At 38.2% G+C, this 14122-nt stretch overlaps 1 protein-coding gene across 5 annotated transcripts in view; it reads left to right on the forward strand.

The window, feature by feature from the left end:
• PDE8B (phosphodiesterase 8B) overlaps positions 1–14122 on the forward strand; it is an 86695-nt gene that overhangs the window by 52708 nt on the left and 19865 nt on the right. For all 5 annotated transcript variants that reach the window (XM_065047384.1, XM_065047385.1, XM_065047383.1 and 2 more), the window contains exons 6-10: positions 2496–2584; positions 6944–7022; positions 7552–7692; positions 9346–9434; positions 10103–10163. In XM_065047384.1, coding sequence (XP_064903456.1) covers positions 2496–2584; positions 6944–7022; positions 7552–7692; positions 9346–9434; positions 10103–10163 — 459 coding nt within the window. The remainder of the gene's footprint in view (positions 1–2495; positions 2585–6943; positions 7023–7551; positions 7693–9345; positions 9435–10102; positions 10164–14122) is intronic.

The raw sequence follows: 14122 nt of genomic DNA on the forward strand, positions 1-14122 counted from the left end.
TCTATTTTATTACATCTTCTGATTTTTTCCCTATCTCATAACAGCTTTTGTGTTTGTATGTTAACAGTGGTGTTAATACAGTAAATTTATTATCCTGATTTTTTTTCCCTCTCAGCCTCATATATCTAATAGTGATGGCATACTAAGGATGAACTCATTTAAATAAGTTATATGGCTTCCTGACATTTTAAACTATAATTTCAATAAATGTTTGCAGGTACTCAACTATAATCTTGTCTTGTATTTTGAACTTCAGTTGTTTTCCTAAACAAATGTTGATTCTCATTGACCAGTTGCTGTTAAAATTTTCTGGCTCACAACAAAACAAATTTCTACTATTTAACCTAGTACTTCTTGCCAAATAGGAAGTATGATGCATTCCTCCTAGCTGATGGCTCCTGTGGCTTGTGTCAGGTTCTGTACAGTATGACAGTGGAATCCAACTATCCTGAAGTAAAATGTAATTTAAGGGTATATGTTAGTTAAATCAAAATGTACTGTATAAATACTAAAGGTTTTTAAATGAAAGTATTTTTATCTGCTTTCTAATCTTTGAGAAGTAATAGATCTTCATCTTCTTGTGCTTCATATAGATGTGTAGATTAGAAAAAAGAAATGTTTTCTGTTTTTTCAGGTCCCAGTTGATTTCTCGGCTTTGAGTTAGCCAGTGAATGAATGGCATTAGTACTATAAACTTAAAGAGATTCTACACCTCTGCAGAGGACTATACAACAGTTAAGACCAGGTTTAGCACTTCAACAAGCTGCCACTCTTGTGTTTTAGCCAAAGATTTGTGCTGAGATAGTAGTTGATTTTTGTCAGTAAAGAGCAGTGGTTAAATTTTGAAAGTAAACAGCACTGCTTTGAAATTCAATTAATAAGGAGCTTTAGTATGTTCTCATAAGTTTAGTTTGTAAAATATGTTGTCATCATTGTTAAATTGTGTATTATTGATAGATTTGTTTTTATATTGTTTTAAATTTAGCACAAGCATTTTTGAATATTTAAAAGAGCATGCTAAAACTGAAAATCTAAATCTACAGTGCCATAGAAGACTACTTTGTTTGCAGGCACCTTTGCTTCTGCCAAATTGGTATTGTGACTTTTGGTTCACTATGCATTCACTTAGTGTGTGAAGTGAGAGTTATAGAAATATTTTAAGATCTTAACATTAAGGAGGGAAGCAAACCCAGTTATTTTCAACATTTAATATTACTTCTTTACATTTTGCTGCCAGCTTGAGATTAAACCATGGATCCCCAAAATACGATTTTTCATACAGGAAAGAAGCATAGATTTCTTAAAAGTCATTCATTGTTCCACGGAGGTTTGAGTGCTGCCTCTTGACTCTTCATGCAGCTGTGCTGTGAGAACTAGTGACAGACAGTCAGCGCATGTATTTCTGTAGGAATATTTTAGCTCTTCATAGCAGAAATTTATTAGTGAGCGTTAAAACTTTAACTGGAGTCACAGAATCTAGTTCCTTTTTATCAGCGTAACGATTCTGATTTCAGTAGGACCAGTCACAAGACCTTTCAGCTTACTACCTTTGCCTAACAAAGAGAGGACATTCTCATCTGGAGTATATAAGAGTTTGTAAACTGTTTTCAGCATGTCCTTTACTTTATACACTTTTCTATACTTCTGAATTCACAGTGACAGCCCAGTAAGATTGCTTGTTGGGCAAAGTTACTTGAGCTTCTGAGCTTCATCTGCCATATTTGCTTGAAAACATATGAAATGCCAAATATCATTATTTTGGTGGTTTTGGTTTTTTTTTTAGCAAGAATGATTTGTGTCTCTAATGTTTCCCTTATTTTCCTTCTGAATTAGGGACAGATACTCGAAATATTAAGGCAATATACTGTTTTTGTGTGAGACTGTGTTTGGGATTTTTTTTGATTACTTGTTTCTAACTGTGTTGCTAAAAGCAAATGAGAGCATTCACAGTCACAGGATGGCTGAAGTTGGAATGGACATCTGGAGGTCATCTTGCCCAGCTGTCCTGCTCAAGCAGGCCACCTAAAGCAGGTTGCTCAAAACCATGCCCACAAAATTTTTAAAGATCTCCAAAGATGGAGACTCCACAACCTTCCTATGAAACCAACGCCAGTACTCAGTCACCCTCAAAATAAAAAAAAAAAAAAAAAGAAGGAGTTTCCAGATGTTCAGAAGGAACCTCAAGTATCTCCATTCAGGTCCATTGCCTCTGGTCCTGTCACTAGTCACCACTGGAAAGAGCCTGACTTTCTCTCTCACACTCTTTTTTCAGATATTTATGTACCTTGATGAGATCCTTCCTTGAGCTTTCTTTTCTCCAGGCTTGGCAGTCCCAGGTCTCGGCCTGTCCTCACAGGACAGATGCTTAGTCACCTTCATGGACCTTTGCTGGACTCATGCCAGTTCTCCATAGGTTGGAGTTTTAAATGTAGGAACAGAAATAACAGTTTAAAGGCATTCCAGTCTATTTCATGCACTCTTGATTTGTCTTCCAGCAATTCATGGAGAATAGCAGCATAACTGCTTGTTACAATGAGCTGGTTCAAATAGAACATGGGGAAGTGCGATCTCAGTTCAAATTACGGTATGTAGAAGTGTAAGAAAATGCAAACATCAAGTGCTTGATCTACATAATTGTACCAGGTTACTTTCTGCTTCTTCCCAGCTGTGCATATATGTGTTTTGCATCTGTATATTAACTAATATATACTTATATTCTAATGTCCTTATTTCCTTCTTCTGATATTTAGTAAAGGACAAATTTAAGTGCCCTAGTAACTGGTACCGTGAGAAAGCATGGTCTGTGTATGTTTCATTCAGTGGTGGTTTAAATGATGGCTTTCCTTAAAGCAAAATTCAGTACGTCTTTTTGTTTGGTTTTTTTTTTTTTCCTGATGCTTGCTTGTGTCCCATATGTCTTGTGGTGACCATATTGAATTTGACAATATTCTGCTAGCCATTATTACTTGTATTACAGTCAGGGCAAGATCCTTTGGGAGAAATTTTCCAGAGCAACAACTTCATTTGATTTAACAGCAAGGGGAGCATTTTTTAAATGCTGTATTATGTGTAAGGTTTATGGGCTGCAAATGTATATGAAAGTAAAACTTCACAAAGTCATTTGTGATCTCATGTGTGAGAGATTTCATATTTGATAGCTTGAGCTCAATGCAATCTTGACGCATCTCTTCATACCCTGAGTTTTTATTTTCTTTCTTGGGCAAGTCTTGGCAGACCATGAGCACAGTTTTTTACCTTGGTGAGAAATTAAATGACTTTCATTCCCTTATCACTTTTTGTTTAATGTGGCTATTTTTATATTTAATACAGGTGCTTATATATGCATGTTAATATGTTTACAATTCAACCATATGAAAAAAAGACCTGAAGTTGAGTGTCATGCAGGGAAATTGTAGTTCCCTGTCTGTCATAAATTAATTCCTGTTCCGTCTACAGAAAATACTGTAACTTCTCTACAGATTTCAGTGTCTCTTTTTAAGGAGCAGATTTTTCTAATAACTTCTTTGCAAACTGATCTCAAAGTGACTTCATGCTCAAGTGACTACGTGTTTGTACATGCAGAATGCAATTAAAGTAACGTTTTCAAGGAAAAAATAATTTGGGCTCATGCAGTTTTCAATAGGTGTTTTCCAAAACTCAGCAGGAAAATAAAGCAGCTGTGAAATTGCAGAAGTTACCTAGATGTTTTGGTGATCCTGAGTTGGTTTGTTGATCAGTTGTAAACGCAACATGAAGTGAGTGACTTTTGAATTAACTCTGTGTAGATCAGAAACATCAGAAAGATTAAGCTGTCATTCACACACACAATGCTTGTAGTTTATGTCTCAAGAATGAGATGCAAATACAGTTTAAGCATCTCTATGTGAGTATTATCAATTATTAATGCAGATAATTAAAACTCCAGCACAGGGAGAATGATTCGTATTGACCACCATCTTTTTACGCAAGTTTATTTATAACCATCGCCAAAAAAAATCTTAAAATTCATTGGAATTAGGAGACAATGTCACTCTCTGGTGGCATTTCATCTACCGACAGTTCTTCCATTCATATTGTTTATGAAAAGAGAAGTAACCCACCCACTACTTATTCTGCTCGCCTTTGCTTTCTTGAATGTTGTTACACAAACTTCCTTGCAATTCATGTGAATAACAACACTATATGAAATGTATTCTTTGTTATCATATCTTTTGTATATTGATAACACACATTATATATTTTTCTGTGTGCAAGTACATTCACATCACCTCTGAACATGGCTTCTGGGAATCTTTGGCAGCATTGAAAAATACTATGAAAGAAGCTGGTGGTATTTTTGGATTTGCAACTGCCATGGCCAAATGTCGTTTGAGAACAGTTAAGTAGTTGTTGTGGTTTAACTCAGCAGGCTGCTAAACACCACACACAGCTCTTTGCTCATCCCTGCACCCACAGTGGGATGACGAAGATAATTGGAACAAAGAATGGCAAACTTCATGGGTCAAGATAAATACAGTTTATTAGGACAGAAAGGGAAAATAATAACAATAACAGTAACAGGGGACACACAATGCAATTGCTCACCACCTGCCAATCGATACCCAGCCAGTTCCTGAGCAGTGATTCCCCTCGCCAGCTTTCCCAAAAATACGTACTCAGCATGACACCATATGGAATATCCCTTTTGCCAGTTTGGATCAGCTGCCCTGGCTATACCTCCTCCCAGATACTTGAACACCTGGCATGACTTGAGAAGCTGAAAAGTTCTTGACTACTTAATGACAACTAAAACATCAGTTTGTTATCGGTGTTATTTTAAATCCAGGACACAGCACTACAACAGCACTAGGAAGAAAAATAACTCTGTCCCAGCTGAAACCAGGACAGTGTTTTTTTAAAGAGTTTAGTAGATGCAGGCCCAGTTAAATAGTTAAATATTCCTTGCCATGTAACAAGCAAAAGTAACACTTATAAGTAACATTTGGACTAGCATATGGGGGCATGAAGTAGCCTTTTAAAATACAAACCTACTGAAAACACATACTTGTAACTTGGAGAAGCTGATGTCTTCCAACAGAGGATTGCCCCTACCTCTGCCTGATTATGCAGGTGCTCTAAATGAGTTTGTCTTTAAAAAATAAGCAGAACCAGTGTTTGGTAATGCTATTTTATGATAATTTGTTTTCATCTGTGTGGTTTTATTAAGTGTGGAAAAATGTATTGCACTATATGTCTATCCCACTGGACCTCTGATCCGTTTGCTGTCTCAGTTGGCCTTCTGTACAGCTTTGTGAAAATGAAAGGGATGAGAGAACACTTTCAGAAAGTCCATGGAATTAAAACCGGGATATTGCAGGTGTTCAGGTGCAAGAGAAGCACGGTAAAAAAGCAGGACCAGCCCAATAAGCCAGTGTATAAGGTCATGTCGATGGTCAGAAATGTCTTTCTATCCCCACAGGGACACTGCTTATCCACATAACTTCTTGTTTGAAGCTTGGTTGGATGTCTGTGGGAGTTTTGTATTATCAATGAGGATCTGGGCCATCTAAACCTGTCGTTTTGCTGGCTTAGTTGCCAGATTGAACGAAAATACTAAGGTTCGAATAGTGCAAACATAACTATGTGTTTTCTTGCAGAAAGTTTACATAATGACATTTGTTAGCAGCTGATGTAACAGATGGGCATCTATCACTGAGATAAATTAGTTGTTTCACACAGCACAAAATCACACTTCAGAGCCAGCTTGAACTGCTAGAAAATCACTGTACAAGTTACATTGGAATCTTCTTTTATTGTATGAGCTGAAATACTACTGTCAACTTCCATATACAACACTTTTTTTCTGCAAATCTTAATGCACATGGCTACATGTCTATGTCTCTGTGTATATTTCTCTGTGTATCCTGTTTGTTTTTGAGTTACTTCCATGATGAGCAGAAACAGCAATGTCCTGTGTTTCTTAATTATCTAGTCATTAGTGTTAATTCAAATCCCACTATGCAGTCTTGAAGTAAGATGTTCCTTTGAGGTAATAACTTTATATAAGACTGTGTATGCATGGTGTATTTATGCTCCCTGCAATGAGAGGTACATAGAAGATAATTAGTTTGTGTTTAGTCCAAATCAAAGATGAAGTACTGACATCTACCCAAACAAGTATGTCTGGATTCTTTCCTTTCGTATGCTCCCTCTTCAAATACATATATACACGATTTCTTTTTCTTTCTAGTATTAGGAGCCTATATTAATGTTAATCTCACACTGCATAAATTATAATTTAAGCAGTTTACATTTTGTAGCAAGAACATAAGTCTTTTTTTTTCTCTGTTAGTTCAAGGATAGTCCTGAAAACAAAAAATGGGAAATCAAGATCATTTAGCCCTTAATAAAGATCAGCATGTGTGGAAATCAAATCACTGAATTATTACTTGGAAGCAGGAAAATTTGTAATTTTCTGACTAGGACTTTGAGATGCCTTAAATTATTTCTTCAACTATGTTGTATTAAAACTTCTTTAATAGAGCTGAACTATTTGCTGCATTTAAAACTCTGTATATATTTGCTGTGGTGATTTTTGTATTCCCTGTCTTTAATGATCACAATACTTTCTATCCTGATGTAACAGACATCTGTTATTTTCATGGCTAATTGTTAGTTCCTGTTGTCTAGAGCATTTTTGGAGAAAGAAATACACTAATAAGATGCTGTAGTACCCGTGAGCAATTTTACAATGTGATCTGCAGTAAAAACACACTAACAATAGGGATGTCTAAAGCTGAATTTCCTGAAAAAAAAAAAATCATAACGGAGATAGTGACATGGTTTAGTCAAAATATCATGCTACTTTGTGATCCATGTACCAATAAGTACAATATAATAAGGTATTTATTGTGAGCAACATGTTCAAACAATAAAACTAACATGAATAATTTGCTAATTTCAGGGCTTGTAATGCAGTGTTCACAGCGTTAGACCATTGTCAGGAAGCTATAGAAATAACCAGTGAAGATCATGTCATTCAGGTAGGGGAAAAAAGGCTACCTATTTTGTAGAACTTCAAGAGAGGAATCTCAAAGAGATCTTTTCTCAGTAGTCTCTGTTCTATTTCAGTATTTTAGTTTTATTGCCTATTAGAAAGCCCCATATGATGAACTGACTTATGTCTGGATGCTGCACATTGTTGCCTGATGAATTTTTAAGACTTTTACCTCAGCAACTTTATTTAGACAATGATTTTTTAAAATAATGTTGCTTATGGTAAATGCAGCATGAAATCTGTAGCAGATCTCGACAATCTGTACAGTAGAGAGTTCTGTTCTCTTTCTGTGCCTTCTGATAAACATTTACATATCACCTTCTGTGTTCAGCTCCTTTCTTGAATAAAATGTTTCACCATTATACAGATTTTTATATGACAAATGCTGAATTGTAGAGATGTGTGGTTATGGCGCTAGATGTAACACTTTGTAACACTTTGATAGTTATGTGTGAGTAGTTATCCTTTAAGTATGTTCTTTTTAATATTATCCTAAAATATTTTTGTTTTGGCAGTATGTTAATCCAGCCTTTGAACAGATGATGGGATATCACAAGGGAGAGCTTATTGGCAGAGAACTTACTGAACTACCAAAAAGTGATAAAAACTGCGCAGATCTTTTAGATACTATCAACACATTTATTAAAAAAGGAAAGGTAAGCAAATAAAATAAACTCACGGAAAATAGCTTTAGATTTCTATTCTTCTTTGGTTTTAATGGTCCAGGTTTAAGAATACAAGTTGTGGTTTTCATGAGTGCACATGTAAGGCTGAAATTCTACTCCCCAAGTGTCTTAGGAGCACAACAGCCCATGCTTCATACAAGTGATTACAGATTTCCTTAGCTTTGCTTTTAGGATCTGACTGAACTCCTCTTCTGATCTGTTGGCTTAAGATCAATATGAGAACGCTTTCTGTGTTTCTGTTTTTCTTAGAGCTCATGGAGATTTTGCTACCTGGAACATAACCATTTGTCTCTCAGTCAGTCTCTCAGATGGCTGCTTCATCCAATCAAAAGGTTTAACTGTTCTATCTTAACAGCAGAGCCTTCAATGACTGCATGCTTTAAGTACCATGTGTTATAATCAGTTGTGACCAAAATATAACACCATCCAGTGGGGTTTTTTTTCTAACCATAGCTAGAATATCTGCAGTGTACTGTTAGCTCGTGTAATGGTGGTGATGGGCCACAAAAGTGCCACATGTTCCTAGTGATATGTTCCCCTAACTTATGCAACAGTTTCTTATCCCATTTCTCTTGGGTTGCACAAGTACCTTTCAGACTTCCCTGTCTCCCCTTCTGCTTCATGAACTCTGGGGAGTTCTTGAACACTTGAGTCATTTGCAGCAATGATCTGAGCTTTGTGGGTCATTGTCTGGAGTTGTGTGCGAATTCACCTTGGTTCATTAGAAGTAGCCGCTAGCACTTCCTGCTCAAAGGCCCTGTGCACCTTCGGCTTTGTTCGTCTTTGTGATGAAGGTATCTTGCACTCATTTTCCAGATTCATCCTACTTTGCTGCCAAGTGGTTCCCTCCTTAAAATCTCTTTTTCTTGAGGTGGTAAAGAGAAAGAAGCTTTCTGCTTTATCTACCTTTCTTCTCCAATCAGTACTAGAGGATATATTTTATCTCTGTATCAGTGGACTGCTTAAGGATGGTGCATATATGGCTCTTGGTTAGCCTGCATTCCTCTTGACGCTTTCCTGTAGCAGTAGGGATGGAGGGAAAATTAGTGGCCAGTCAGGAAAACTGGCATTTGCATGAGAGAACAGGATAAAAGAAGCTATGAAGAAACTGTTTCTTCTTTTGCTGATCTGGAGTGCCTCGGATATTCATGGTCATGTGAAAACAGTCATGGCTGTTAATTGAAGGACACCCTTAGGTCAAGGGCTTCTGAAAGTTACCATGTATATCAGCTGACGACTGAGAATTTCAAAGCTGAATGGTGTTCAACACAGAGTTTGATTCTGGTGTTCCCAAGGGAGATATTCTTTGGATGTGTTGCAGCCACCGTTGTTTATGGTGGTTCCTAGCAAGAACGTTTGTAACCCTTCAGAGTAGGTGATCCCTAAAATTCTTTGTGAAAAATTTATGCTCTCTCACAAGAGAAACATTTACACTGATCTTACAGTAGCAAATGCCTGTAAAAGTTGCTACTCTATATTAATAGTTTTTGCACTATGTTAAAAAAATACAAACTGAAATAACATATAATCATTTACTATGTAAGGACTATGTAATAATAAATGGATATTTGATTGTAAGCTATGTATTCTTATATGCCATCTCTGTTCTGTGTGTTTACTTAGGAATGGCAAGGAGTTTACTATACAAGAAGAAAATCAGGAGATAGTATCCAGCAGCAAGTGAAGATAACACCTGTGATCGGGCAAGGAGGGTAACTAACTTGTCCAGAACATAATTGCTTTCTGGTTTTAGAACCTTCTCTCTGCTTTCCCCATCTGTAAGTTTGAAATGAACCTCCACGTGTTTAGTAACAGAATGATGATATAACTGCTGACTTCAAGTGATGTGGAAAGAATAAGCGAAGTTGAGAAGGTCATGTTCTTTCCTGATGTTTCTCCATTTTGGTGACATCATCTCCAGGCTAAAAGAACTGTAAAGTCATAAGAATTAATGTTACTGGTACAGATACCTGTAGGTTGAAGTTTTAGGTTCATGTTACTGTTCAGTTCTTTATGAAATTATTCTACAAAATCCACACCATTATCAGGTCAGCTGGAAGGATCAGCAGCTGAGTGATCCCATTGTATGTGCGTGTGCTTGTATGTGCTCCCACCTTTGCAGCATAGTGTGGGCACATTGCCGAATTCTGCTCCCAGATCTGCAGGTGAATTCCTGCAGGAGCAAAAGGATTGTGGTCCTGGGACAAAAATGTAGCTGTAATGCTGAAGGAGCGCTTGTCGCCCAGTCATCTGTTTGGTGTTGGGTTTGGTATCTTCTTCATGAGGGCGTGGAGACCTGTGCTTTAGAAAATAGTAGTGTATCACTTCATTTGTCTCTTTGCCATTTGACGTGGTAACAAGTGTTTACTTCTGTTGCTAGGAAAATAAGACATTTTGTGTCCCTCAAAAGGCTGCATTGTGCCAATGAAAACAGCAACCAGGTATTGTATTTCTTTCCTGTCAAAATTTTCATAGCTTTTAGTAAACTGATATTTTGTGCTTTAGAAATTTATTTTTTTCCAAAAGGAGGTGATCTATATTGTCAACAAGATTCTCATTGATTGTTGGAGCAAGCAAGAAAATTTCAGCATTCCCTGGGGCTGTTTTCCTCTTGCAGGACTACTGAGTTGACGAAGAAAGGCTCTAACTCTCTGGAGTACATATGTGACAGTTGAGCCCATGATACTGTGGAGCAACATAGACCATAGTCCAAAGGGATTTCAGGGGCTTTTTCTAGAGCTGCTCTTGACAGCCTGATCTTGTGTACTTATGTCTCATACTGACCCATGCTCAGCTGTCACAGGGTTTGCTAACGTGTTGTTCTTAAGTAAAGTGTAGCCTTCGTGCAGGACCTGAGACATGGCATGTTCATCAGAACTTGTGTTGTGGAGGGGTGTAACCCAAGAAAACCAGCAGTAGAAATTGGGCCCAGTCTCTGTAGTCCCAGCATATATCCACACAAGCAGGTCCTGCAACAAAGCTGGTGGCACAGGAAGGTGTTTGTTGCCATCTGCTTCTGGTTCCCTCCCTCTGAAAGTGTCTGAAGCCTCCTTGCCTGATCATACCACATCCTTTGCCTCAAAAATACTCTAGTACATGGCCTGTAAAGAAGTTGTGAGCAAAGGAGTGAAATCTATCTTTAACCTGTGGTCTGTAGGGGTGAGATAGAAAGTAGGAAGCATAGGAAGTAGCTGGCAACATTTTAGACTGAGGATGTGCTTGGGAAACACGTTGCTGTGTTCTCTAGGAGAAGGCTTATGTATCTTGTTTTACTTATGATTTTAATGTGCTTTTATCCATTATCTGCTCAAAGACACTTGTGTATAAAAGGTATTTAGAAAGTCATTTCTATTTCTAGTTGACCCTTCTCCAGTGTAACAATACTGAATATTAACACATTATTGGAAAACTTTTACTATTGGAAGAAGTTCATACCTGGTATTCTGTAAAATTTGACTGTTGAAACCATCCCTCTTGCACAAGTTTTTGTGGGGTCAGGTAGTGACAAATCAAGGGAGAAATCTGCACAAGTTTTGGAAGAATTTTGAAGGTCTATCACTATAAAAACAAGGCTCAAAATACTTTAAACTGACCTCATCTTTGAACCAAAACACAGATACAGTATTTGCAGCAATGTATCATTTACAACCGCAGGATGTTTTAAAGTGCTTAGGCTAGAGTGCAAGAGTTTTGTAATATAAGCAGTGCTAAAATTACATGTGTTTATTTTAAATTAATTATTTAAACCTCGTTGTTATTGTTTCATTTATACGTGCTTTGATGTTGATTTGAAAGTAAGATACAATCCCATGTTTTTTTCTATAATATACACACAGCTGAAAGAGTGGTGCAGGGAAGTGTACATATGATACTCTTAGTGCAAGATAATTAGTATAAAACAATTACAAACTTACAGATATCTGTAAAAAGCAGCAGTAAGAATATAGATAAAAGTCCTTTTCTGTGTTTGTTGTCCTGTTCATTGGACTGCCTAAGCCAGGAAGCTTAAGAAACAAATTTTAGTTAGGGACTTGTGTCCAAGGGGACATTTATATTCTCTGTAATACTGACACTGTCGGAAAGCACCACCTAGTCACATTTTTTATCATTCGTTCATGAGCAGTTATTGTTAAATGAAGCACTGACATGATGAGCTGTAGGTCTGGAGACATTTCCACACTTGGTGAGCCTAGGGAATATGGTCTTTGAAGGGTTCTCCAAAGATGTAGACATCTACCACAAAGGTTAAAGACCTCATCCTAACAGAAAGCATCATCTTCAGAGATGTAAAGTCCATTGTAGAGAAAACATGGTGCATCCAACAGAACTAGGTAATTATTCTGTTTTACTTCTGTGGTGGAAATATCTCCTGCCTGTAGTAGAGCACCAGGTGCTCTCACACTGCATTAAAATTTCAAACAGTGTCTTGGAATTTTGGGGGTTTGAGTGTGGTTTTGGTTTTCAGTTGGCTTTTTCATTTCAGATGGGCAGTGATGGTGCTGTATAGGAACATCTGTATTATATTTGTAAGACTTCTTAGAGTTATTTTTGTAGCAATACTAATGTGATGGTATCAATCTTGATCAACATTTGTTCACTGCAGTTTTCCAAAAATCCATGCCTGAATACTTGCAGCAGTATAACTTTTCTCTGGCCTATGAAAATACTAGGTTTCTTTTCAAGTCACAGATAATTCTTCAAGTAAGGATAAAAAGAAATCGAACAAACTATTTATTTAGTTGCAGACCAGTAAAAGCTGTCATGATTCACATTTTGATGCAAATTTTTAATGTTTCACTGCATCAACATAATAATAAATGGCTTGATCTCAGCACTCAGACACTGTATGCAGACTTAGAAACATCCTTACATTGTTATGCATTGTTTCACCTTAAAAAATGTAGGCATGTTCTTTGTCATAACCAGAAACGTCTGTAAGGCATATCACACTATGATTAGAGATCACTCTATAGGAACTTTCATGGGTTTCTGTGCCAGATTTATCACATATAAAATTCAGTCACGTTAGTTTATGCACGGAAAAACAAACAAACATCTGAGAGTGTATTAAGTATTCTTACAGTCAAGATTTATGAATGGTGATTGACTTTCATGCGACTATCCCATGTGCTAAAGCCTAGGTAGCGATTAGTGTTGCATTTGTCAATTTGAGGCCTGGAAGGATTGAGTCCAGTGTTTGCACACTCATAAATGTACAACAGAGGTGGTGTTTTTCTCTTAAAACCATATAGTCCTGAGATTAACTATGTAACTGCCCTCATAACTTACTTTACGTGGCTCTTTCAGGTCATACCTTCAGAAGAGGTATGAGAAGTATTTAGAACTGAAATGTGGCTTATCTTTTTAGTAGAGCACTTAGAGGACTATGCCAATGTTGCCTGCCAGATGTGCAGTAGACAGAGATATATCCTTGGGCTCTGACAGAAGCTCCTGTTTGGGACCAGAGCGAGCAGTTCAGATGCTTTGTGTCTCTGTGCCACATCTGCTGAGCTTCAACTTTACTCTGTTTGAATGAGATGATACTCTGAAAGTTCCTGTGTGATTGCAAGATAAGTGTTTAAACTTTTAAAAACAGTTTTCTGGAGGAAGAATCATTCCTTACACTCCCTCAAATAATATTTATATGGACCATGAGCACAGGATTTCTCCTTCCCTTTTTTATTGTGGTGTGTCTTTTTTCTTCTCATTCATTACAGAAAGCCACATATGAATTTTGGTGTGGTTTTTTTTTTCCTTTCTCTTCACTTTCCCTTTCACCCTCTTCCTCTCCTCTCCTCTCCTCTCCTCTCCTCTCCTCTCCTCTCCTCTCCTCTCCTCTCCTCTCCTCTCCTCTCCTCTCCTCTCCTCTCCTCTCCTCTCCTCTCCTCTCCTCTCCTCTCCTCTCCTCTCCTCTCCTCTCCTCTCCTCTCCTCTCCTCTCCTCTCCCCTCCCCTCCCCTCCCCTCCCCTCCCCTCCCCTCCCCTCCCCTCCCCTCCCCTCCCCTCCCCTCCCCTCCCCTCCCCTCCCCTCCCCTCCCCTCCCCTCCCCTCCCCTCCCCTCCCCTCCCCTCCCCTCCCCTCCCCTCCCCTCCCCTCCCCTCCCCTCCCCTCCCCTCCCCTCCCCTCCCCTCCCCTCCCCTCCCCTCCTCTCCTCTCCTCTCCTCTCCCCTCCCCTCCCCTCCCCTCCCCTCCCCTCCCCTCCCCTCCCCTCCCCTCCCCTCTCCCCTCTCCTCTCCTCTCCTCTCCTCTCCTCTCCTCTCCTCTCCCCAGTAGCTAAAAGCTAAAAAGAAATGAGGTGTACAAAAATTATGGAAAAGTAATTTGTATCATTCCTTTCCTTTCTTTCCTGAATAATCCCTCTGAGGACCCTGCAGCATGTACTGTCGCAAACTGATATAGAT

The sequence above is a fragment of the Columba livia genome, chromosome Z, assembly GCF_036013475.1.
Source record: "Columba livia isolate bColLiv1 breed racing homer chromosome Z, bColLiv1.pat.W.v2, whole genome shotgun sequence".
Classification (NCBI taxonomy): Eukaryota; Metazoa; Chordata; class Aves; order Columbiformes; family Columbidae; genus Columba; species Columba livia.